General features: G+C 39.3%; 1 protein-coding gene across 8 annotated transcripts in view; it reads left to right on the plus strand.

The window, feature by feature from the left end:
* Positions 1–427: 427 nt before the first annotated feature.
* ABLIM3 (actin binding LIM protein family member 3) overlaps positions 428–27,905 on the plus strand; it is a 179,881-nt gene continuing 152,403 nt past the window's right edge. For 4 of the 8 annotated variants that reach the window (XM_087924530.1, XM_087924523.1, XM_087924525.1 and 1 more), the window contains exon 1: positions 428–1,326. In XM_087924530.1, coding sequence (XP_087780656.1) covers positions 1,314–1,326 — 13 coding nt within the window. In that variant the 5' untranslated portion in view covers positions 428–1,313. The remainder of the gene's footprint in view (positions 1,327–27,905) is intronic. The other 4 variants (XM_087924527.1, XM_087924528.1, XM_087924529.1 and 1 more) reach the window with 2 other exon arrangements.

Consider the following 27,905-nt stretch of genomic DNA (forward strand, 5'->3'; position numbering starts at 1 on the left):
TTCTGACTCAGTCCCTTTGTACTTGTTGCAAATAGTAATTTATCAGCCAAAATTGGTTATTACTTTTCACTAAATGAAAAATAATCACCAGTCCCTGGCTCTATTTATCCTACTTTACAGGTGGACACCAAATGACTGAAGCAGTTCCCCAACTGATATTTGAAACCAGCATGAAATATTTCCACAAGACTGTAGTGTGTTTGGGCTTTCACTAACCCTAATATAATGTAGACACCTCACAGGTCCGTCCCTCCCTCTCAATCTCTTGCAAACTGAATGCGACGTCTGTTGCGACGGTAGCCACTTTGCCACCAGTAGATGGCGGAAGGCAACATCCCATTTTCACCAGTCGCCAAGCAAACCCTGCCCAATGGAGCTATTTTCCCGCCTCCCACCCCTTCCTCTCGGTCCTCCCTTTTCCATCCAAATTTGCAGCCAGCCCCGCCGCATCCTCACGAAAACTCCTCCCGCTGCACCTGAAAAAGGCATCTATTGGCTGAAAGAAGCGAGGCGAGCGCTAGGCGAGTAGGTTTAGGATCTGGAGCTCCAAGTCCGGTGTAAATCGTCCAAGGAAGGAGGAGGAGGAGGGGGGGAGGACCCGGAGATACCAAAGGGAAGAATTGGCTTATTGGTTCGATCAGCGAGCTGTGCGCATCGACTCGGCTCCCCTCCCGGTTCTCTCTCCCCCCCCACCCCACCCCGATTCACACCCCCTTCGGCTGTAGCTGGGCTTGAGCTGGCATCGCTCTGCACTGCATGACAGCTCCAGGCTCCGAAGACGACGTAGCAGCCGGGAGTAGGAGGCCAAGCCCAGCTAAGGAAGATCTTCGGAGATCGGCGGGGGTGTGAGCCCAGAAGGCACCTTGCCCGGTCTGATTCCCAGGGCGCTGCTGCTGCTGCTGCTGCTGCTGCTGCTACTGCCGCCGCCTCTTCCTCCTCCTCCTCCTCGCCTTCGATTGCCTTTCGCTCCTGTTTATAACCTTGTTCTCTGACCGCCCAAGACTGAGCAGAAAGCCAGAAGCCCAGAGAGAGAGAGAGAGAATAGCACCGGGTCAAGGAGAAATACCTGCGCATCGCTTAGGCTGCAATTGATGGAAGATACACATTTCTTTCTCTAGGGAAGCTGGTTACTCGCCCGCCCCCTTCTCTCTCTCTCTCTCTTTTAAAGAAAAGAACGAAAGCAGAAAGGGGGAGAAAAGAGGAGGTTCTGCTCTAAAAGAAAAGAGAGGGCAGAGGCAACGAAAGGAACCCGAGAGAATTTCGCCGAGCGTTTCCCTCCCTTTGTTGAATGAGAAGGACGGCGCCGGATCACCATGAGCACCAGCAGTAAGTACCGGCTCTCCCTTGAGTTTGGGGGTTGAGGAGTAGCGGCTTCTTTTGCACTCCGCCTTGCGGGGACGAAGAGTGTCACAGAAGGATGGACCCGGGTTTAGGGGTTTGAGAATGTTTTTTCTCTCCCACCCCCCCAGCCCCGTTTGGGGTTTGAGGTGAGAAAAGATGGACGTATTATGTGGGATGGGTACACCTGCTGATCCTCAGCCCTACCCCACAACTAGAATTTTGGCAACTCGATTTAAATGTGGAGGGGCGTGTCACATCCACAGACACCCAACTACTCTAGGTTAAGAGAGTGGTTGTCACTGGTGTCTTGAGGCTTCACCGCCCCCCACCCCCGCCCCCCAACTAAAGATAGCCATAATCTTTTCAGTGGCATCTCAGGGCAGAGTTCAAAGGCAGGATGGCAGGGTTGGGAGATGAAACTATGATTGAAGGTGTAGGTGCATTGATGCGTTGTCAAATGTTTCCCACTCTTTTATCAGACTGCAAGATCTGTGTGTGTGTGTGTGTGTGTGTGTGTGTGTGTTGTGGACAATGCGATTGCGCCTATTGATTAGAATAAAAGAAATGGCAAGAAGCATTAAGGGAAGTGCCACATCTGAATTTGTAAAGGAGTTTAAAAAAAAAAAAAGAGGTTAAGAAGCTGAACTGTGTCAGATCAGTTTTAAAGATAGGAGGGTTTCGGTTTCTATAGCACTGAATTTGACAAATCAGATTTGGTCAGAAATATCCGCTGCTGAGGTTGATGTTAGTCTTGCTGTTTTGTTTCTCTTGGTGTTTAATAGTATTTTCACACATCTGTGAGGCAAATGAAGCCACCTTGTCACCTTCCTCCTCTGACAGCTAGAGGATAAATTTTTAGCAGATTTAGCCGAAATTTTTAGATACTGAGATTTCAGATTTTCCAGGATTGGGGAGAAAGGAGTAAGTAGATAGGGTCAAAAACTCTTGCTTAGAATCCTGGAGAGTTAATGTCTCAACTAGATTAATCAAGGGTCTTGACATTGATGTAGGTCTACATGTTCATAAGCAAATTCTTCACTTGTATTCATGCCCTTGGGATTTGACTTGATATTGCAATTAGCAAATATGTGGCAGGGGATTTTCCCCCCACCCCCAGAAGGGCATCAGCCCTATTTTCAGTGTTCTTCTTCAGGTTCCTCCCTCTTTCTTTCTGCTGTGCTTGGGTTGGTCCTAGATTTCTTGAGACAAACAGGTGGTGGTGGTGCTGCTCCAAAGGTGACAGCCAAGGAAAATATTTCAACCCAAAGAACGAGTGATTTTTAGATTTCCTATGCCTCATTCTCAAGACACAAACTGTCCTGGGTGTTTTCCCTATGAGTCACAAGTGAATTATGGATGCTCTGATAGTAGGCACAGATAATAGACCCTACTAATATATTCTTTTCCATCCAGTAGCTGCCTAATAACAAAAGCCTAGAGCTCACCTGCACCACCCAACCAGGTCTCTTACTCAAGACCAGGGTGTTTTCTGCTTGGGTGGCAGAAAAAAACAAGGCTAAGTAGAACGAGGGAGCAGACGTATCAAACACACAACCAATACCTGGGTAATGGTGGTCCTTTTCTGCTGGTAATGATGTGGGATTAATGTTTAATAAATCCATTATTCTTCCAGGAGTGTTGCCCCTCCCTCTCAAGCTCTACAGTTGTATGTACTTTCTGTACTTTGTTCAAAGTCCACTTCCATAGCACCATTCTGAAACTCAGGGCTTCCAATGTTGGGGCTGTGCTCCCCATTATCCTAGTTACAGATGAGAGTATAACTGCCCCTATCCATCTGTAGAATGCTGAGTGGGAAGAAGCCATTTTACCTGTGTAGCCTACATTTGCTGTATTTATTACTATGATATTAGGAATATGAAAAAAAAGCAATTTACTCACATCATGACAGTCTTGCTTAGCCTGAGCTTATTCTTAGTTTGGCCCATGCCTGGGCCAAATTGGCTGGACTCAGCTATGATCAACCTACTCAAACTGTCATGTCACATTTGCATGCCTTTGTCTTCCCCTCTGTACCATGATGTGATACTGAAAAATCTATTTTCCTCCCAGGGCAAAGCACTTTCTGCTCTTTTACCAAGTTGCAATGGATCATTTCTTATCATTTATGAAAGTCTGGAAAGTACCTTTTTCAGATTAGTCCAAAATTGGAATCTCACAAAGTTACTAGCTTCAAAAGAAACCACAAATGTATTTCTGTTAATATAATATAATGTAATAATGCTTTTCATCCCATAGAACCATGAATTATAATCCTAGTGCAGTAGCAATCAGGGCTTCTTTTGCAATAATTTTTATTCTAGAAGGCCCACATCAATTAATCTGTAGTGGGAGGAATTTACATACTCATCTTACTGCATTAGAAACTAAAAAAGCTATTCTTTAATTAACCTTATTCTTACTGCAGCCAGAATAACCTTTGCACAGTGTTGGAAACAAGCAGATATTCCAACAGAGGAGATGGTTATACAGAAGATAACAGCCTGTGCAGAGATGGACAAGTTAACCTTAGCACTTAAGGAAAAAGAAACATCAGAATATTATAGAAGCTGGGAATGCTGGTATGACTGGATAGAACAAAAATAGAAAATATATTAGTAAATAACGTAAAATGTAAATCATAATTACATATTCGCAATAAGATGTATTTGTAAATGTATCACCAATATTATTAAGTGTTGTACCTGATGATTCTCAACTCTTGACGAATGTATCTTTTCTTTTATGTATACTGAGAGCATTTGCACCAAGACAAATTCCTTGTGTGTCCAATCACACTTGGCCAATAAAGAATTCAATTATTGTATGTCACAATGTGTCCTAGAGAGCAGGGCTATTTTTAGTTCAACATGGTAAAAAATCTTTATTATTTTATTATAGCTAATACAAATCCAAAAAGGGGTTCAGTAGCTCAGCAGTTAAAGGCACCAAGTTGGTCAGCTGGAAAGCTGACACTCCGGGTTCGAGACCCGAACATCACACAATGGATGAGCCCCTGTTCCTTGCCCCAGCTCCTGCTCACCTAGCAGTTTGAAAGCATGTACATGCAAGTAGATTAACAGGTACTACTTTAGTGGGAAGGTAATAGCCTTTGGCGTATAGCCATACTGATCGCATCACTCCAGAAAATGTCTTCGGACAATGTTGACTTCCTTGGCCAAGAAACAGATGGGCACTGTGCCTAGAGTTGGACACAAATCGACAGGGAAAGCTTTACCTTTAATACAATTCCAAAAGGTCTCATCAGAAGGTATTAATTTCATAATGGGAAGTCTCACTATTGCAACAAACAGATCTCTGGTCTTTCCCTACAACAGGAATATTATTCCCAGATTAATTTTATTCTGAGAGGAATTCCTGTTCAAATATCCAGAAAATATTTTTAGAAAGTAATGTCTTTGTTTTATGGTTTTCTTTCAATACTGAGAATATCTTTACAGAAAATACGTTTAGTGGGGGAGAATTTGTTTTTCCCAATCCGGTGGTATGTTACCAAGCTTACCTATTATCAAGTGTTAATACTGGAAGCCAATAATTGGTGTTAAATTTCTGATTTGGACAACTTTGGAATATAAATATATATCGTACCTTCGGTTAGATGGATGGTATTAGGATCTAAATATACTAAAATTCTAGTACCTCTGGAAATATATCAGTTAGGAAAGTAATGTCTAAAAAAGAAATATTTGATCCTTTTTCCCGTGCTAAATTGACTTTATGGGAAAATCCAACATTTAACATTGGCGGAAAGCTGGCAATATGGAAAAAATTAGATGAAAGTGAGATATTGACTGTGGACCAATTGATAGATATGAGGATGAATTTTTAACATATACTGTACTAAGAGACAAATATCATCTATCAGATGTAACTTAGTAGAAATATTTGCAGCTTCAACATTTGCTAACATTTTGGGACAGCAGCTTTTTCAGCCTCTAACATACCCAAGATACACGAACACTGGTTAAATTGTTTAAAATTAAAATCATACTTTAGTTTCTATAGATATTTGTTATCAATATATCAATTTTATATGCAGATGTTAAATATGGAGGGAATAAGGGATTAGAGGTTTATATATATAGCTTAAGCAATGGGAGAGTCTCTTAATTTTCATAGCAACAGTGTCAGTTCACCTTAAACTGTGACTAATACAACAAAAATAATAATTAGAATTTATTGGACTCTAATACATCTGTATAAGGTTAAGATGCTGGGCTTGTTGGCTGGAAAGCTGACAGTCCAGGTTCGAGAATTGAGTGTCACATGATGGAATGAGCTCCCATTACTCACCCCAGTTCCTGCTGCCCATGCAATTCGAAAGCATGCAAATGTGAGTAGATAAATAGGTATCACTTCTGTGGGAAGATGTTTCACTGGACACTCTAGTCTATGCTGCAGTGTGGTTTCATGTTAGCCAGAGGAGCAGCAGAAATGTCTTCAGACAGCACTGCCTCAATGGCTTAGGAACAGAGATCAGCACCTGCCCCCCTAAAGTCAGCTACAACTAGTGGAATAAAACCCACATGGACTCATTTCCCTTTCCCTTATATCTGTATAGAAAAGGATTGTCTAGGATAGCATTTTATTGGAGAGAATAGAATAGAATAGAATAGAATAGAACAGAATAGAATAGAATAAATTCTTTATTGGCCAAGTGTGATTGGACACACAAGGAATTTGTCTTTGGTGCATAAACTCTCAGTGCCCATAAAGAAAAAAATTAAATACATTCATCAAGAATCATAAGATACAACAATGATAGTCATAGCCAATGCTTCTTTAAAACATGCATTTTTGCAATAACTACAATGTTACTAAGTTTTGGGAGAAAGCAATGCACTATACAAAGATGACTATGTGATAAAAGGAAAAATTGAAAAATTTCTCTTGAATTACATATCCAGTATATGGAATTTGATGACTGGATAGCACAAATGGGTTCTCTGTGCCCTGATAGCTAAAAGACCACAGGCTCTGTCATTTGCTGCATGGCTAACTTGTGTGAAGGAATGAGTTTTGGCTTAATTACAGGACACCAGGAGAAGTTTATTCTACAGAGATTATTGTTTGTTTGTTTGTATGTTTTGTTTTTGGGACAAGGGAGAACAGTCTGGTCTGTCTTCCACCCATTACTAAGAAATATGTAATCCTATTGATCTGATTGGTCCTTTGAACTACCACTCTTGCTCTTTAATTTGCCATTAAATTGAGTCTAACAATAAGTTTCAACGTCCAAAAACATCCCATGTATCTATCAGTGAGAAGATACTCTTCAGTCACCTCACAGTAATGTCAAACATTCACAACCCAGACATTGGCACTCAAATGATGTCTCTCTCTGAAAAAAGCCAGAGACGTTTGAAATAGAAATATAAGAGGCAAACAGCTTTATGGCAAAAATAAGAAAACCAGATGGTAAACATTTAAAAAGTAGTTTAATCAAACTACAAGGGCTCAATCTTGGGAGAGCTGACTTGAAGTCTTTTCTCAGCTTAGTCTTGGTTTTCTGTCTTTAAATACCATTTAAATCTCACATCGGCTTGTTGAGAGGACAGATAAAATAATGAATCAACTTTGCAAACTGAATTGCTTGCATTTGATATAGGATAATGCCTTATTTTCACATTTTCAAATAGACCAATAAAGGACAAGGACAGGTATTTCAGCTAATATAAATTAGCAGCAGATCTTATAATGGAATTATGTATGTGTACAACAGCTTAGTATCTTCCTCAGAATAGAATAGAATAGAATAGAATAGAATCTTTATTATCACTTTAAATGTATACTAATCAGCATATAAAATGAAATTTCATTGTATTCAGCTCTCAAAAGATAATATTGTGCATTATGCATTATGCATTAAAGTATGCTTAGATTCCATAAGGCTTCCCATTTACAAGCAGTGTATTGCAATGAGGTCAGGATTCCATTGGTGATTCTTTCCATAAAAAGGAAAAGTGAGAGGATGACTCTTTTGTCCTAAATATCTTCTATACATTCAATTATTACTATAGACCTTCTTGTGGCAAAAAATAACCCCATTGCATAAAGATTGGCTGAAATTGTCACCATATGATGAGTGCTAAGTGTGATGGGCTACTTGGGTGCAATAGATCATTATATGGCACAGATTTTATTGAGTACTCTCTTCTGAGTTGCTGCAAATCATAACCAGGTCAGGGGTGCCACATGATGACTTTTTTCTGCCCTGCAAACCAGATTCCACTTGTCAGCTTGGAACAGAACTTCTCACACTAGATTTAGAGACCTAGGCATCCAGTATGTTCATTTTGATTTATATTTCTTTAATGATTGGTATATCTCTTGTTACTTCCATGGCCTTCCATGTGAAGATAGCATATAATATATTGGGGCAAATGCAATCAAAGAAATAAGAACACAGTTTTCTTTCCATTACATATGGAAGTTATGGAAGGTTGAAACATTAGACCTTGCTGGAGAGAATTGCCTGAGAAGAAAGGCCTTTTGTTCCCTCAGTGTTAATTTAGCATTTGAGAAGATCCATTAAGAATCTTAGGATTGTAATTTATATGCATAAAGCTATTGCTCTGCATAGCTTATTGTCAGCACCATCCATACTGGCTGGGGAATTCTGGAACTTGAAGTCCACACATTTTAAAGTTGTAAGTTTGAAAAACATGCTATAGATACAGCAGTGCTTGCAAGTATTGCCTATCCTAACCCCTCCTAAAATTCCTGCATGCCAACCATTGCTATACTTATTATTAGGACATATGTCTATGTCAGAAGGAAAGGAGATATTTACCAACTATGTAACTGTTGTAGCTCATATATAGGAAATTGAACTTCATGATGTGCAACAAAGCTATGCATGGTACTTTTACCTTTATCTACTCTTTTTCTTACCATGGCATTTTCTATTTATTTCACCAAGGGCACCATATGCCTACATACATACATACATACATACATACATACATACATACATACATACATACTTATACACATACACACACACACACACACACACACACACACATACACACACCCATGAGTAGGAATGTGGTGCTCACAGTGACCATGTTCCCACTTGATTTCATTTTTAAGCTATTTCAATTAATATAAGTAATTGATTGATTAATTTATCAATGGAAGATAACAATAGTAATAGCACTTATAGACTTATATACTGCTTTACTGTGCTTTACAGCCCTCTCTAAGTGGTTTACAGAGTCAGCATATAATCCCCAACAATTTGGGTCCTCATTTTACTCACCTCAGAAGGATGGAAGACTGAGTCAACCTTGAGCCTGGTGATTGCAGGCAGCCAGCAGGCAGCAGATATAGCCTGTAATACTGCACTCTAACCACTGAGCCACAACGGCTTATGCCAATATGCCAAGAGTCATAACAGTTGCCAGCACTATCTTTATTTATAAAAATAGATTGGGCCCCACCTAAGCCTTGTAGGCAATCTTACAAAATAAATGCATTACAAGTAGAGGCAACTTATTACTTCACATGAAAAACCACCCACCTGGAAAAAGTAAAAAGTAAGTGCAATGGAAGACAACAGAGCCTGAATAGATTAGAATGAGAAATTTACATTGCAGATGCTCCACTGGGTGTCACTGGGCTCCTCATGCAGTTTAAAATGTGAATAGCAAACTTTAAAAGGCTTGGTTCCTATGAATGTACAGGATCATTTTTTCCAGGTTCCATCCAGGATGCTTGATTCAGATGAGAATGTTTCTCTTGGTCAAAGGGAGACATACCCATAGACATAAAAACACCCTGGGTAATGAGATTAGGAGACCCTGGACTAAAGTTTCCTGGCTGTTACTCCCACATTATGGAAGAATCTTCTTCCAGAATTTAGGACAATGTGGGTATCATTTCAAAAGCCTGTCCAGACGGAATTATTCCACAGGAGTTTTGAAAGCTGAAGAGACTTTTGACTGTTGCATGGTATTGGGTAGCTTTAATTATGTTGAATTTTTAAATTTTTATTTTTATTCTGCTTTTTATTCTTGTCAATTGCCAGGAAAAGTTTGGATTTTGATAGTATATCAAAAACATAAATAGATAAATGCATACACTTTACCAGTTTGCCTCTTGGTAAATTTGTAATAAGCTCCATCGACCACAGCAAGTACTTGGTGAACAAGCTAGCCTCCTCTGCCCTGTGTAGTGATCATGCCCATAAATACCTTCTCAAAATTCAGTTAGCTCAGGCTTTCCTTGGTTATGACTTTATTTCATCAGTTGTTCAAAGGCTCCATTTCTATTTTACAATCTCTCCCAGGAAACACATGGCAAACATACTTCCTATTGAATAGACGTATGAGTGTGCAGGTACCTTAAAACAGATTTGATTTTGTTACAAAGAGAGAAATTTTTTTAAAAAATCCCAAATTTGAACTCTTACTCTGGAGAAAAAGCAACATGTGTGGTAAAGTCATCCATGAATAAAAAATCCAATGTAAGTCAGTGGCAGGAGACTTAAATCAGGAAAGGAAAGGAAACTTTTGATGCAACCCCTTATTAATGGGCCTAATACACGGTTATGCGATGTGATGATCACTACTCTTTTTGATAGCTTTGAAAGGGGATTAGATTACTTGATTCTCAGCAACTTTTTGTGGCTGACAACTCCATGATTCTGGCTGGGGAATTATGGGAGTTGAAGCCCACATGTCTTAAAGTTGGTGAGGTTGAAAAACACTGGGTTACATGGATAATAATTTGTCACTAACTTCTAGTCATAAAATTTAGAAACCACCGAGTTCCGCAGCTCTGTGAATGAATCTGCTAGGGAGAAGTAAGAAAAAAGGTCTATATTGCGTTCACACATGTCTGAGTTTCACAGAAGCACCTACCAGATGTTGTGAGAAGTTAATCTAAAGTTTTTGATGTGATCCAGCTCAGCTTCTCTTACTTTTATGTAAGTGAGGTTACATTGCTGTAAAGGCACTGAAGGATCTCAACTGTTTCAAATGGAGGGAATTACTGCATTCTCATGGTCTTGCTTGCTGAAAATAAGCATAGGACTTAGAACTTCCATTTGAAGTAGTCAGTTGGGTGACTTGTTTCGTTACATTTTAGTTAGGGAATGGTTATGGAAGAGGTTTCACTGTATTAATGATGCTGTACATTTCTCAGAGTTGATTGATTGGATTGATATAGAAGCATTGATAGATGATAGATGGATGGATGGATGGATGGATGGATGGATGGATGGATGGATATATTGATTGATTGATTGACTGATTTCTAGCACAGCAATATAATGATGGATAATAATGTTCTATAATATAGAATCATGTTTCTAGATAAAACCATAAAATCGTCCTAGATCATAAGTTCTCCACAAACTTTTATACTCTAGACCAGGGATATCAAACTTGCATTGTCATGGTGTCATCATGTGATGTATTTTTCCCCCTTCGCTAAACTGGACATGGGCATGGCCAGCGCGTGATGCATCTGGTCATGGGCTGTAATTTTGACAGCCCTGCTCTAGACAGTACTGATCTCTGCTTTGAAATCTCCATACTCATTCCAGAGCTTTGGAAAGTTTTTGTGTGAAACCATTGACCTAAATTAAGCTACATCTCTATAAATGGACTTTGATTCACATCTCAAATATCTTCCAACTTTACATAGCTACAGTGCAAAAGCTTCTATATTTTCCACCAATTCAGAATGACAGGTTAAAAACAAAACGCCCATTATGCAATTAGCTTTTCACTGGAAAAAAGTATATAAAGCTGCCCACCGAAGATTAATTTGAACTAATCCTAATGCTTTACCCTTTGATCCATTTTGATGTGAAAGCAGTGAAAGCTTTCTGACCTTTACCCAAAATACTGAACCATCTACAGGGCTTCTACTTTTGTGCTACTACTATTACTATTGCAACCAGTTTCTCAGTTTTGTGCTGACTTTGCTGAGAAACTAAATTGTAAAACAGCAGGGACCTACCTGCTGAAAAACATCTTGTGATTCATTTCCCACCACACTTAAATCTAGCAGAAAGTGACCAATGCAGCTAATGAACTATTTCATGAAGCTGCCATGGAAAATAGCTTCTTTTGGATATCAAGTGATTGGGCCACACTCGGGATAAACGAAACTCTTTTTCTGATGGAGTGCTATGAGCAAATAATTACTGGGGGAAGTGCAGTTATAAAATATATGCTCACTGCTTTCAATTATATACAAAAAGGCACATCCATAAAACATCTGGATCACCACTTGAACACCATTGACATTGACCATATCACCATCATTCAATTGCAAAAGGCAGTTTTACTTGGAGCAGCTGACATCCTGTGATAATAACATGAACACCATCAAACAATGATATCTGCCTATCCCATGTCTTTGGAAAGGTCTTGATAAATGGACAAAGATTACAAATCTAGTCTAAATATTGACTGGCTATGCCACCAATCATCACCGTCATCATCATCATCATCATCATCATAGATCTATAATAGATATATTAAGAAAATAATAAGATAAATAAATATTACAATATATCAAGCTCTGAGGGGTCCTTGGTGCTCTCTCAACTTGCTTGCTTTCTTGCAGACATTTCATTAGTCAAACTAGCTAACAACATCAGCGCTAGTGTTGTTTGGTGGAAGTGTGCCTGCAGGCAAATTTTTCCCATTTGCATGCTGTCTGAAGTGTTTGATGCCATATCAGTGGTGGTATTCAAATAAAGTTGCTACCGGTTCGGTGGGCGCGGCTTGGTGGGCTTGCTTTGCACACGTACACACACTTTGCATGTACGCACGTGCCAAACGTGCATTTTGTGCAGGCGCAGAGGCATTCTAACTGCAAGCCTGCATGATGTCGATCGCTGCAGCAGCTGACACGCAGCTCTATTCTGCGCCACGCAAAGCAGCTGCGCTTCGAATTCTGGCCATAAAAGTGAGTATGGGAGGCCGGCGGGTGGGTGGGCCAAACACAGAGCAGCGGAGAGAACCAGTTCGGTCTGCATTGCTCATCGCCACTGCCAGCTCTCCAGGACTGGGCAGAACCGGTCGAATGCCACCACTGGCCCATATGTAGTACTAATAACTGCTTAGAGAGGGCTATAAAGCAGTATATAAGTCTAAGTGCTATTGCTAATAAAGGAGAATATTTGTAGCTTGGTGCTCTGATCATAAATGCTAGTGATGATGTTACCTAGTTAGGGTAGTGAAACATCTGCAAGAAAACAAGCAAGCTCAGAGAACACCAAGGACCCCTCATGTCAACCCTGAGCTACAAATATTCTCCTTTATTAATATCAGCCTCTGAAAATCAAAGTTGAAAGATTATGATATAAACCAGCTACAGTGATCCCACTAGGTGTCATGAAAAAAATTCTGGGATGACACTTAACAAATCTACACTTTGACAAATTTTCCATCTGTCAACTACAAAAAGCCACATTGCTTGGACCCAGCAGGGATGGGATTCTACAGGTTGCACCTATTCGCTAGAACTGGTTGTTAACATTCTAAGCAGTTCGGAGAACCGGTTGTTAGAAGAAATTACTGGCCTAATCCTGTAAGGAAGGCAGGAAGGAAACATTCTGGTGTTGCTTACAGAAACTGCCTCTCCATTAACCCTTATTACATTCTTGGCAGGACTAGACTTCCTGTCTCAGGAACGTTTCAGGAGTTTTTTTGCCCTCCTTTGCTGGTACTTTGCTTGTGTGGAGTGACCATTCAGAGTTACAATGGCTCCGAAAAAAGTGACTTATGACTGTTCTTCACACTTACGACTGTTGCAGCATCCCCACAGTCATGAGAGGCCAGGCGAGGAGATGCGTGCCTCAATGTGAGTGATATTGAGTTGGTCACACCCAGCCAGTCATATGACCACCAAGCTATGCCCACCAACTAAGCCACGCCCACAGAACCGGTTGTTAAAAAATTTGAATTCCACCCCTGCCTATAAATACAACAATACATTATTACACCCTAGGATCTTAGGAAACACTCGATGTACATGAAGGTCAATGCCAGTTAAACAACTGGCAGTGGTGGTTTCACATTATTTTTATTTATTTATTGTGATTTGTCAATCGCTTACAAGATAATAGGTATAAGTATATACATAATTATGAAGACATGAAATGGGTACATATAAGAAAAATAAAAGAAACAATAGGACAGGGATGGTACGTACATTGGTGCGCTTATGCACGCCCCTACAGACCTCTTAGGAAAGGGGTGAGGTCACTAGTAGACAGTCTAAGGTTAAAGTTTTTGGGGTTTGGGGAAGAACCCACAGAGTCAGATACAGTATTCCAGACATTGACCACTCTGTTGCTGAAGTCGTATTTCCTGCAATCAAGTTTGGTGCGGTTTACCTTGAGTTTGTATCTATTGTGTGCTCTTGTGTTGTTATGGTTGAAGCTGAAGTATTCATTAACAGGTAAGTCATTGCAATGTATGATTTTATATACCATACTTAGTTCAGACCAAAGACAGCATAATTCAAGGTTTTCTAGGTCTAGAATTTCAGGTCTGGTGGCATAAGATATTCTGCAACGAGTAGAGGAGTGGAGAACTCTTCTTGTGAAATATTTCTGGACTTTCTCAACTGTGCTAATATCAGATACGTAATGTGGGTTCCAGACTGATGAGCTGTATTCAAGTATTGGTCTAGCAAATGTTTTGTATGCTCTAGTTAGTAGTGTGATATTACCAGAGAAAAAGCTACGTAGGATTAGGTTAACAATTCTTAATGCCTTTTTGGCTATGTATTTATAGTGGGATCTAGCACTTAGGTCATTAGAGATGAGTATTCCAAGGTCCTTTACAGAGTTTGGATCATCAACAAGGTCTTGACTATTCAGCTTGTATTTTTTTTTATTATTTTTTTTGCCAATATGTAAGACAGAGCATTCATTTGTTGAGATTTGAACACATCATTGCCTTCTATATGTAACAATAACAACAAGTCATGTGACCAAATTAAAGGACTGATTAGTCATAGTGGGGGGGGGAGCGTTGTGTGCTTTTTCACTGCAAGATTTGAGAGAAACATCTCTCAAAAAAATGCCAGTTCTTCTCCAAACATTCTTTCCCAACTGATATCTACTAATTGTAATCGAACTACAGCTTCCAAAGTCTCAAGCTGGCATAGCTGTTGAAGATGGTAGGTTAGATAGTATACAATCTATTTCACAGTCTCTGGTATTAGTTATTCGGTTTTCTTAGGGAAAGAAATCCCTGTGGCATTCATAGTCTCTGTCTCTCTGTCTCTCTCATACACATAACTCATAGCTGCATATACACATACATACATCCACTTTGCAAAAGTAATTAAGAGGCTCCTAAGCTTAGGTATTGGTTGGAAAATGTATGCTGAGTAATTTATAGGAATCAGAGCACTGAATGACTATTTTTGGCATCCAAATCAGGGTTAGCAGCTATGTCCATTAAGTATTATTATGTGCTAATCTTCCAAGACATACAGTTACACATTGTTTACCAGCAAACACCATTCATTCTCCTTTTAATTAAACAAGGATCACATGAAATTGCTTTGCTCCTCTATATACCAGCGTGCATGCTGCTGCATTCCTCTTAATGAAAATCCTGAATATTAGTCCTTATGATGACTTATCAAACCAGGACTTATTAGAATTTTGTTGCTGTAGCGAGGATTTGCTGTATTGTATATCACTGTATAGAATCCAGCGAAATGCTAAAGTCCTGTTGTGTGAAGAAGCAGAACTGCCATTTCTATTTATCTAATGGACCCCAAAACACAAGTGAGAAATTCCTTTTTATCCATAAATCAATGACTCTGGCCTTACATGTCAAGAAATCGTTCAACTTGTTACAGAACATAGTAGGGTCTCAGTAGAATTATGTCATGAAATAAATTTACAAAGGAATCCAAGACCCCATCCCATCCCACAAATGGAATAGGATTGTCACTGAATGTACAGGCTGGTGAGGTAGTTTAACCAAAAAAAGTTTTGCTATGAGTTGGAATAATTTTGTTATTCATTCCAGGGTGTAATACATTGTGTTTAAAGGGGATCCAGTCTTACATCATTGCACCCTATGAGTCTACATGAAATTTTGTCTCCTTGCAAGCACTGCCTTTGAGGACATGTCCTACCATTCTCTAGTACAGTTTCCTCTTTTGGCTGAGATTCTCCTCAGTGAATGCAGGCAATGCTTATATTTCTGGAAGCTCAATTCAGGACCATAATGCTTCCTGTATGCATTTTGATGAAACCTATGTAATGTTGAATGGCCTGAGCCTAACACAGCTCTGTCAGTTTTGTGACATCCTTATTTATTTATTTATTTATTTATTTATTTATTTATTATTTATTTATTTATTTATTTTTGTCACTTGGTTACAAGATAATAGGTATAAGTAAAAACATAGATATGAATACATGGATACATATAAGAAAAAAAAAAAGAAACAATAGGACAGGGACAGTAGGCATGTTGGTGCGCTTATGCACGCCCCCTACAGACCACTTAGGAAAGGGGTGAGGTCCATAGTAGGCAGTCTAAGGTTAAAGTTTTTGGGGTTAGGGGATGAAACCACAGAGTCAGGTAGAGTATTCCAGACATTGACCATTCTGTTGCTGAAGTCGTATTTCCTGCAATCAAGTTTGGTGTGATTAAACTTGAGTTTGTATCTATTGTGTGCTCTTGTGTTGTTATGGTTGAAGCTGAAGTATTCGTTGACAGTAGGACATTGCAATGTATGATTTTATATACTATATTTAGATTGGACTGAAGGTGGCGTTCTATGTTTTCTAGATCTAGAATTTCGAGTCTAGTGGCATAAGGTATTCTGCAATGAGTAGAGGAGTGGAGAACTCTTCTTGTGAAATATTTCTGGACTTTCTCAACTGTGTTAATATCAGATACGTAATGTGGGTTCCAGACTGATGAGCTGTATTCGAGTATTGGTCTAGCAAATGTTTTGTATGCTCTAGTTATTAGTGTAATATTACCAGAGAAAAAGCTAGGTAAGATTAGGTTAACAACTCTTAATGCCTTTTTGGCTATATAGTTACAATGGGCTCTAGCACTTAGAGATGAGTACTCCAAGATCCTTGACAGAGTTTGGATCATCAACAAGATCTTGACTATTCAGCCTGTATTTTATTTTCTGATTTATTTATTTTTTGACAATATGTAGGACAGAGCATTTATTTGTTGAGAATTAAAGTTGCCATTTGTTTGACCATTCTGATACATAGTCAAGGTCTTTTTGAAGGGTAGCAGTATTGTCTGTGGTGTTGAATAGCTTTACATCATCAGCAAAGAGAATGCAGGCATTTATGTAGAGTATGAAAAGAGTTGGTCCCAGAACACTACCTTGGGGGACACCACTGTTGACAGGTACATAATTTGATAGGATGCTCCCAATTTTGACCATTTGTTGTCTGTTTGACAGGAATGCTTCTATCCAGTTATGCAGGTGTCCAGAGATATTGTAAGATTTTAGTTTTTGGAGTAGTTTGTCTTGTACCACTGAATCAAAGGATTTACAGAAGTCTACATCGATTGCGTCTATTGCTTTGCGCTGATCGAGTTGTGTAGTCCATATGTTTTTACAGTGTAAGAGTTGCAGATTTCATGACAGTTTTTTCATGTCATCTCCTCATTTCTGCAGCCCAGGCAGGCAGCAAAAACATGACAAGGTAATTAAGCCCCCTGCAGTGGCTCCTACAATATATTTTGTTGGATGGGTCATAGGTTCTACATTATAGAACACCATAATTTATTATAAGTCTTTTTCTGCCAACAGGGTTCTTCTTTCCACCAAGGCTGATCCATTTATCAGCTCAAACATTTCCTCTTTGGGCTTTCTTGTTCAAGGGGCACTGCCTCCTTGAGACAGATAAAACCTGGGACTGTTCTCATGCCACTCTGCCAGATTGATGAATATTAAACTCTCAGAGAAAGCAAACTGATTTCTGCACCTGATGTGCTGGGATAAAATTGATAGCAACTATCCTATTGAAAGTGGCTGCACAGCTGTCTGCATAACCATATGATACTAGCAAGGTAGGGGCAATGCCTTCTGGGGTGATTACCATTGAAGAGCTAACCTAATGTATTCCATTCATTTTTAAAATACAGGGAGAGAGCAGATTGGGTAGTTGTTATTTGAAGCCCAGCAGAACAGAGGCATAATAAAAATGCCCAGGACACCTAGTAAATTGGTTTCATTCACCCACACCGCCTTCTTTCACTAAAACATCCTGGGAAGCAAAGCAATGTTCATAGGTCAGTTAGTAAGAAGATAAATAAAGCAGGAACCAATGTACAAGTGCACATTGTAACATATATCATGGATTTGACAGAAAAAATAGGGCTTCCACTAAGAGACCATCTGGGTGATTGATGCACTCAAGGAGAGTTGTTCCTCTGCTCCTGTTGCTTTGTGATCAACAGGTGTGTCCTCTGGGTATGATGAGGATTATAGATCAATGTATGCCAAAAGTAACATATTGGAGAAAGATAAAATAAGGACCGCTTTCAAATCCATGAAAGCAGACTTGTAGTCATACAGCAGTTCTTCATCTTCTTCTACTCCCTCTGCAGCCCTTACACTCCAAAGCATGAGGCAGGTGTGAGGATATGCAGAGATAGATAGTGGGGGAATCCGTTTCCATGACTGATATCAATTCTATCAGCAGACAGATTACATGGTATATTATTTCTATGGGTTCTCGTATATAAAAGAATTTGAAAGCCCAAAGCTTGGGTTTAGGACTGAGGTTGTCCTTCATCTTGTAGTTTTTTTTAAAGACTGGATGATAAACTATAATGTGGCTCACTTGATTTTGTTTGACTTTGTACTCAGATACCATATGATTTGGTATTCAGTATTGTGTAAACCCAGACAACCGTGTTTTCACAAAACTGTTATTATTCAAGCCCTAATTTAGTATGATGCAACCCAAAATATACTGTTTGAGATAAGTTAGCTACATTTATTTTCAACATATTTATTTAAGAATTTGTTCCACCAATTTCAATGAAGACTAATACTGGCTAATCTGGCTTCAGTGGATCCAACCCATAAAGGTTTTTTATGTAATGTTTCAGAAGATTAAATGAAATTATGTTAAATCCTGAACTATGTACTTTAGGCTTGTCGTCATTCTTCTTACTACAAGAAGAAGTTTTGATCTTGATCCTGCACATTAAAAATCCTCCCATTAATTGTTCAAATTTAGCCTCATTTAGCAAATAAAACTGTTTTTGGTTTGTAAAGACTTCAGATGGGAGGTTTAGTTGTTTAATTTTTTTTCTTTGTAAGAAAAAAAATCCCTCCACATTAAAAAATGAGATTTTGGGGAGACAAATTATACATTACCTTAATCACATGACAAGTAGATGAGTTTATGTTTTATTTTTAGGTTGGTCTAGATTGAGTCCTCAAAATAAAAGTCTATGGTCAGCTTCAAAATATACACAATGAGCAGTTTGATTTTTGCAGAAGGATTCTCCAGATGGCATGAGCAATTTTCCACTTGTGGAAGCATTCAAATATCTATTCCCCCATGCAGTTTAAAATGGAAAGTCTAGAAAGGATTTTATTAGCTCATCTGTTTGCATAAATCAGCTCAACATATGTAGGACAAACAATTGTGAAGGATCTAAACTAGATACATGTTTAGGTTCTGAGTGACTGGTAGCATTTTTTGGAAAGGATCTGTATAAGGATTGTTCTAAATTTTTAGTAAATGACACTCATCACATTTATAGCTAATTTAATTTTACTCTCATAAATCTTTCTGAAAATACTCCAGAACAGTTTTTCATGAAAAGTTGCCAAAATTGGATATTAGGCTGTAGTATGTGTAATCAACATGCTATGTGATACTTAACAGTATTTGAAATTTGACAATGAACAGTCTATAGACTTTGATATCTGACATCTGTTATTTAGCAACTGATACTGTTGAATATTTGGCAGCCTATGTATTGGTATCTGTTCCCTTACAGTAACTAATATTTCCAAATGATTTTCTGGCTCTATTTTTATTATTGGGAGTAGGAGATATCTTAAATATTGTATTTTTAAAATCGTTTTTCCTTAAGTATCTTGTATACTTTGCAATGGTAGGCCCTCCTTTTTCAGAGGCACTTGTCTAAGTATGTCAAGCAGCTCTGATGGAATTCTGACTTCCCAGCTGTTGTCAGTATTGCCAGGATTTAAGATAAAGGATGGAAGTGTGGTGGAAAGGCTAGGCATTGGTTGCTAGCCTTGATCAAAATATTTAATAAATAGAACTGTACAACTGTGGGAGGCAAGGACCATACTTGGCTTTGAGTAGAGGGCAGAAACCACAAGCCAAAAACTGAGTCAGGTCAGGACAAAAATCTAATTTAAATTTAATTCATTAGTTAAACATAGTGGATGTGACTACTTCCAGTGTATTAATCTTGTACCCTCAACACTTCGTCATGTTTACAAGTGAACAAGGACCAGACTGCTTGAAAAAATTATAGTAAGGAAGACTACAATAATGATGAACTATTCAGAATATGAAATAGAGCTGTTTTTGGTAATGTAAAAAGTAGATATGGAGGAAAAGCAAAAAAATGAGATTTTCCATGCTGTGTCCATCCGAAGGGCTGAGTGTTTCCTTGGTTTACCAGTAACCTTGCCATACAAGATGAAAATTGAGGCAGAGTCCCATAAATAGCCAAGCAGGGTGCAATGATGGTTGATGCCTCCTATTTCAGAATGAGGAAAGGCAGCGCAGTGAGGTGATACTTTAAGTTAGCCACGACTGTATTGATCAAACAGTGGGTTCTTCTTTGAGCAGCAATATCACACTACTAGTGCCATCACTAAGAACAACTACGAATGAGGGTAAATGTACGTGTTCCAGAATAAAGCTGCAGGATTTGGGTCAGTCACCTCAACCAGAGGTTTTGTCTTCTGAGCTTGGGATCCATGCTGGAGTCCATCCTCAGGGAAGTTTTCTCTAGCAGAATGTGAGGGAGGCGAATTAATAGTTGACTGATATATTGCTTCCTGGGCTTGATGGAACCCCAGCTTGAGAACACACCCCACCAAGTGAAAACAACTTGGTAGCTTAACAGAAAGGTCCTTGTTATTAGAGATCTAATCTGAAATGGGCCCATCTTTTAGCTTATGCCCCTGGCTTTCAGTCATCCTGGGACTGGGAAGAAATGAGATCCAAAACAGGTCTGGGCTGTCCCCACATTAGCATACAGCAGGGGGCCTGTCGGGATACACAGAGTCTACAATGTCATTCAGCACCAGCGGGCATCCTGCTGCTAGGTTAGCACACAGTATGCACATGTAAATGTCCAAGGGAGCCAGACAGAATGCTAATAGAAAGCGCAGCATGCAAAATTTTATACTGTTTCATATATCTTAACCAGTTCAAAGTCCAAATCCCTTATAAGAAAGGTAACCATCATTCCCCCCCCCACTTTTTTTTAAAAAGCTAGATCCTAAATCTTCAGATATTTGCAGCTTTGTTATCAGAAATAAGAGGTTGTTGGGAGAACAATATCTCCAAAGATGATTTCATGGTTTGGAGGACTCTGCCTCATTGGACAACTGCACTCCATGTTAACTCAGAAGAAAGCTTCGCTAAGTGCACGTAGTTAATCACATTTTATCACCTTCCATTTCAGCCCACTGCAGCTCTTACAAAATGGATTGTTCTGTTTGGAAAAAGCCCAGTAATTTTTGTTTACGTAGCCTACTGACAGCAAATATTACGGGCGATTAATTTCTGCTGTTGTCACAATTTGTGTTTTAGATGGGATTGTATACTTCATCAACAGTGTCCCCAAAAAATAATTATTCTGAAGAGAATAATTACAGTTCTTGAACAAGGAAAGATCTGAAAGTGTCTTTGCTGACTGTGAAGGTCTTGAGGAGGAATCATTCAGCAGCTGAGAATGACCAAAGTATGGTTCTTCAGCTTTATTGATGGGGTGATTAAGAATTAGTGGAGAAGCTCCTAAGACTGACTGCTTGTCCTGGAAAAAGGAGCCATGCCTTTGTACAAACCCTGGAATGTTGCCTGTCAATGTGATGAAATATACGATGACGTTTGCTTGTGCTGGGCTACAGATAAATCATCCTGGAAGATGCTACCAGTCCAAAATGTCTGTTATGTTTTATAGGCATTTTAAAAATAGCCTAGCAGTAACAGGAGCAGGAGGGAAGGGGTGGATCCTAATAAGGTAAGAAAAGAAAACTGAGCCAATGTTGTAATGGAAACATTTACGTTCCAAGCCAAGCATGTGCTTGATTATAGTGGTGCTTCTCTTTATTGTACTGCCTGGAGCTGAACAGGATCTATTAAAAAGCTGTGTCTGAGATGCACCAACCTAACAGGCTAGGCGTCTTCACATGGCAACATTTGGAACTGTCTCTTCATATTGTCCCAAAGGTGCTTTTTCAGGAGGCAACTGGACTTTCTTGTTTTTCTTTGAAGAAGAAAATTTTGCTTCTCATCCAAGAAGCTTTTTCAGCTCTGACTGGATGATGGGGAATGGAAGGATTTATACTCCTTGTAAACAGCTGATCATACTGTACAGGAGTATAAATCCTATTCTCCAGTCAGAGCTGAAGAAGCTTCTTGGATGAGAAGCAAAACTTTCTTCTTCAAAGAAAAACAAGAAAGTCCAGTTGTCTCTTGAAAAAGCACTTTTGGGAAACCAAGACCTAGATCAGGGGTCTCCAACCTTGGCAACTTTAAGCCTGGCTGACTTCAATTCCCAGAATTGCTGGCTGGAGAATTCTGGGAGTTGAAGTCCTCCAGGCTTAAAGTTGCCAAGGTTGGAGACCCCTGACTTAGATGACTGATAATCTCCACAGATGTCTCTTTATATTGCTATGCTCTTATGTGCATATGAATACAACTCTTTTATACTGTGAAGGGATCCACACCATAGTTTTAAGATGCAGACTACTTCCCTCTCCCAGAGGGTAGGAAAGAAACCTTCCCATAGGGTAGTACTTGGTTGGTGAATCTCAGACCCAGGAATTTGTGGTGCCTCTGACCAATGCAGAGCATATAGAAAAAGTGGAATTTGAGTATCCATACATGGAATTCACTGATCTCTTGAGTTCTTAATGGAATCTTCTACATGCCTAAACACGGGCCAATAAATAGGTGCTGAAGCTTTTTAAAAAGGGAATAGGCAGATAAATTATCTAGTAGTAACCCAAAGGAAGTGGTTGGTGTATGTCCTTTCCAAGTTGACCTAATAGGATTTTCAACATCTTACACTTGGTGTCAGTTTCTGGCATGTTCTGATGAATTGCCTTGCACACTGGTCTTTGATATTTCCTGATTTTTTCAATTCTATCTAATCTGAAATAAGCAATGCAAAACGTCTGCTAAACCACATCGCAAGCAAGGGTTTCATTTAATGTTTCATTCATCATTTTGAATAAGATTTTTGAAACAAAATGCACTCTTTTCCTGATTGCAGTCTTGTGGAGAAAAGTAATCAATTAATTTCTTGGGATAAAAAGAAGAACTCTGCCATTTACTTGATGTTGACATGTATTTCTTTTAAGAGAAATGCATAGCATATTTCTGGTACAATTAATTGCCTTGGACCTAGTTATGCCATCTTTTGATAATTTCCCATGGGATTGGAATATTCAATTTCATAGTTGTTATTGGTAGATCACAAAGTGCCTCTTTGAAAATGTGCCAATGACTTGGCTGTTCTTTTTCATGAAAAGAATGGTAGCTGGATATCTCAGTTGGCTAGAAAAGTGATATCCTTTGAATGCTTTCCAGATTAAAGAAGCTTTTCCTCCTGACAGCAAACATGAAACTTCATTAAAATCAATGGTTCCATCTAGTCTAATTACATTCAAGAATTTCTGCAGACCTTTGAGTAGATTGGGTTAAATATGTTCTATGAATGGACTTACAAATCTTGAATTAAAGAATTACAGAACAGAATGTTGGAAATGTAAAGAACCTGAGCTCTGGGATTGTATGGAAACTATTAATAGTGCATTGCAGAATGCAGATTGCAGTGAACAAATCAGTTTCAGACTATGGGATGCCAAGCTCATGTCTGGAAAGTGAATCGAAGAATTGAAAAACTGGGGGAAAATGCTGTGAATCTTACATTAAATTTCACATTAGTGGTCAGCAGTTACGGCATGTATGTGTGTGTCAGTGTATGGTCCTCTTGCCTGTTTGGCATAAAATATGTATGTACACACTGTAACTTTCAATTTACAGATTAAATTGACAGGAAGAAAAGACTTACTGTTGAAAAAACAGCTTTATTTCTTTATTTAGTTTATATTCCATCCATCCTCTCTCTCTCTCTCTCTCTCTCTCTCTCTCTCTCTCTTCAAATTCAGCTTTGTTCAGGTATTTTTCCACGTCATTATAGTTGTGCTTTTAAATTCAGGCCCTTGGATATCTGCCTGCCTTTATGATCGGCTGTAGGAACAGGGCATCCCCGCCCTGCCTAAAGCTACAACTTTAAAAGCACAACTATAATGACGTGGGAAAATACCTGAACAAAGCTGAATACCATACATATAAATACTCACGAAAACTTAAGAAAACAAATGTGTGTTTGTGTGTGTGTGTGTGTGTATAAATATATGTATATATATATAAAAATATATGTATATGTATAAATGTATGTATGTATGTATGTATGTATGTATGTATGTATGTATAACTTATGGTCTATTGCTTTCTAACCAGATGTCTTAATCACTGAGCCAAACTGACTTTCTTACTGAAATAGAAAAGCTTTGTTACCCATTTTATGATAATAACAGCAACAACACAATAATACTATAATATATACAGAGAAGCAAAATTAATTTCTTTTTACCTAAGAACTGCTGGATGAAGAGGAAGGATTCTATATTTGGGCTAATGTTATTTTTAAAATAATTTTAAGTTCTACATGAGGTCAGGGGTGGGATTCCAACTTTTTAACAACTGGTTCTGTAGGCGTGGCTAGGAGGGCATGGCCAGGTGGGCGGGGCCATGTGACTGGGTAGGAGTGGCTTCTCTTTTTTTCAGCAAACCCCACCCCCGCTGCATTTTTTTGCCTCCTGGGCCTCAGGGAAGCCTCCTGGGGGGACTTTTTTGCTCCCAGAAGGATTCTCGGATTCCCAGGAATTGCTGGGGGTGGGGAGCACACACACACACCTGTGCGCCCCTTTTAACCTCCTGGGCCTCAGGGAAGCCTCCTGGGTGAAGTAATGACAGCGAGGGGATCCCGGCACAACTGATGGTCAGAACAGCTGATGGTCAGACCATCGGGAGGAAAAAAAATTAAATACCTTAAGGAGTGACTGGGCAGGGGAGAATGCAGTCAGCGATGTCGGGCATGTACACGACATCGGGCATGAATGATAAGAACTGACTGGGTGGGGAGGGAAGGAGCAGGCAGAGAGGGGCGGGGCTGGCCAGGGGCATGATTTGACGGTTCTCCGAACTGCGCAGAATCGTAACAACCAGTTCTATAGAATGAGTCCAAACTGGTAGCATCCCACCCCTGCATGAGGTATCATATCATCTAGCCCAATACCTTGAAAGAAGACAACTTCATAGAAGATCTTGTCAGAAAATGAGGCAAACTGGTGTCCTTCAAGGAAATAATGGTAGAATCAGTTTGATATCTAAGGTGCTGAGGTATCAAGAGTCTTCACATCTGGTGTTTCACAGTCAGAGAACTAGGAAACATGGTAAGGCATATCTACAAGAAATGTTTATTTGAAACAAAAGGATCACTCAGGGATGATCTTTTGCTTAGCCTTATTTTGACCACCACTGAGGCCTAGATGGAGATCTTGTACAAAAGATTAATGCCTAGTATTAAATGTGTTGAAATCTGGTTGCATTATAATTGCCCAGCTCCTGACTCATGGATCCCAAATCCTCAGGCCAAGCTGTTTTGTTCATGGTCCAGCATTTTTTCCACATGGTAGCCTAAGCTGCTTCTTCGTGCTGTTCTTTAAAAACATGGGTCCAGATTTCAATGGTTCAGCAACTCAATCTGCACTACTGATTTTGCAGGCGCTGAATGGTCATTTATGTCTCCTTGCTCTTCCCATCCATGCAGGAAGGCAAGTTTCACTGGCTAGGTGATTTGGTCCCTGCCTTTAGGTTTTGAGGATAGTTCTTTCCTGTCCATTCGCATTCTATTTCTTTGTTTTCCCGGACATTTCCACACAAGCAGATCTTTATTTTGTCTTCCCAGGTTCTTTCCTGCACCCATTTCCTTCTAATCACCTCTGATTGTACCATCATTCCTTTAATGCTGTACTAATTAAAGCGAACAGAACAGCTCGTTCTACTGCAGATCCACTGAAACACGTAGCAAGGAAGAACCGGTGATTCAGCTTCATAGAAACAAAGTGGTATTCATTGAAACTTTTGAGCCTGTATTGTATGACCTTTTGAGAAGAAAGGGTTTTCTTGTTACTGGACTGTTATCAATTGAATGCAGAAGAAATCCAGGTACATATCCAATAGTGTGCTGGAGGTGGCTTCTACTGGTTTACAAGAGCCAATTGTTAACGTTTCTGGAATTTTGCAAGCCAGTTGACAGCAGACATGAATCTTAATACCTAGTGCACCAATCAGTTATTCTGTGATTAGCAGTCAGGCAGTGGCAATGGAGCCAGCAGAGCCAATTCTTTAACCCTGAGCAGCACATCACCATACACATTCCACTTATGCCATGAAATCACACAAGTAGAGTACATTAAAAAAAACACCTCTACCTTTGCTCCTACTTCCTACTTCTCTTGGAAAAGTTTGATGAATATTGTGTACCTGAGAGAAACCTTTGTGGAAGGGCTGCCTTTCATCAAAGGAAAGAGGCCCCCGAGAAATCTTAAAAAAATAAATAAATTAGAATGCCTATGAAGAGAGGTGACTGTAAGCTTGAAGGCAGTAGAAACAAGAATCTCATGGAAGAGGGTTAATCTATTCTCCAAAGCACCTGAAACAATGAATGGAAACTCATCAAGGAGTAAACCAATCTAGTATGAAGGAAAAATTTCCTGACAGTGAGAACAATTAATCAGTGGAATGACTTGCCTCCAGAAGTTGTGGATGGTCCAACATTGGAGGTTCTTAAGAAGAGATTTGACAACCAATTATTTGAAATGGTATAGGTGATTAGACTAGGAGGCCTCCAATACCCCTCCAACTCTGTTATTCTGTCATTCTGGATAGATGCATTGTGGGCATCTGAAAGTGGGATTATCCATAGAAAATGGTTTTAATCTTAGAAATGATAGGGCAGGGAAAGTCTGCTGATCTAGCTCCAGGAACAAAGAAACTCAGTAAGTGCTCACAGGGTTGTTGAAAGGCCTCAGTTATAAACTCAAATGTACAAAGGGGAAAGAGCAAGGAAGCCTGGTCAGACAGGTTTTGTTCCACAATCATAGCGATCTGTATTAATATAGCTAAAGGACTTACTGTGTAGGAAGATACATGCCCCCAAAGTAGAATGTTCTACTAAGATTGCCGAATGCCATAAACATAGCAAGTGGCCTAATACCATTGTAAATCTGTTTAGTGGCCATACAGGAATCACTGGTAGTAGTGTGTGATTTTAGACCAAAGACTCTTTGGAGTGAAGAAGAACTACTGGTAGATACACTAAAGCCGGATGAATACTGGAAGAGAGCTGAAGCTGATATTGTCAGCATAGAAGTCATTAGATCATCCTGTGACTGATTGGATCATCTTTTGAGAGGCACCAGAAGGAAGATTACATTTTAGGTTGCCCATAGTTTTTTTTTTTATCCTAATGCTGGATGCTTCTGAAAGAAGAATATACATGAGAGCCATGGTGGCACAGTGGTTAGAATGCAGTATTGAAGGCTAATTCTGTTTGATCCTGACCAGCCCAAGGTTGATTCAGCCTTACATCCTTCCGAGGTCAATAAGATGAGACCCAGATTTGGGGAGGCAATATGCTGACTCTGTAAAGTGCTTAGAGAGGGCTGTAAATGAAGTGGTATAAGTCTAAGTGCTCTTGCTCTTGCTGTATACATTATAAATAGAAAGATACTTAGGTTGGCAAACAAACATCAATAATAAGTCAATATACTTAGCTAAACTGCCAGGAGTCTCCTGAAGTGAGATGGGTGGTGTACAAGTTTGATAAATGAAGAGCTAAACAGAATGACCATGGGCACATTGGTCAGCATAAAAGCAGTAGGAGCAACATTGGCTTTGCTTGTAGGAAACTGGCAGGAAGTATTGGAAATCACAAAAATCTAACTGCCAGAATGGTGCAATGGGCACAACTTTGCAAATAAAACCGCTCTCAACATTGCAGACATTTCAGTTCCACAGGGATAACAGGTCCCAGATGTTTTACTCATTATTTAAGTTAGTGGATTTTAGGTACTTTGATTCAAAAAGTGGTGCAGTATATTAATGCACCATTAGGGGCTAACTTGAGGGCATAAACAGACAAACAGATAAACACAAGGAGAGTTTTAGTGCTATGTAGATAAGAACATAATATATATAAAGTATT

Source organism: Pseudonaja textilis, chromosome 2 (assembly GCF_049901715.1).
Source record: "Pseudonaja textilis isolate UNSWEBS1 chromosome 2, rPseTex1.2, whole genome shotgun sequence".
Taxonomy (NCBI): domain Eukaryota; kingdom Metazoa; phylum Chordata; class Lepidosauria; order Squamata; family Elapidae; genus Pseudonaja; species Pseudonaja textilis.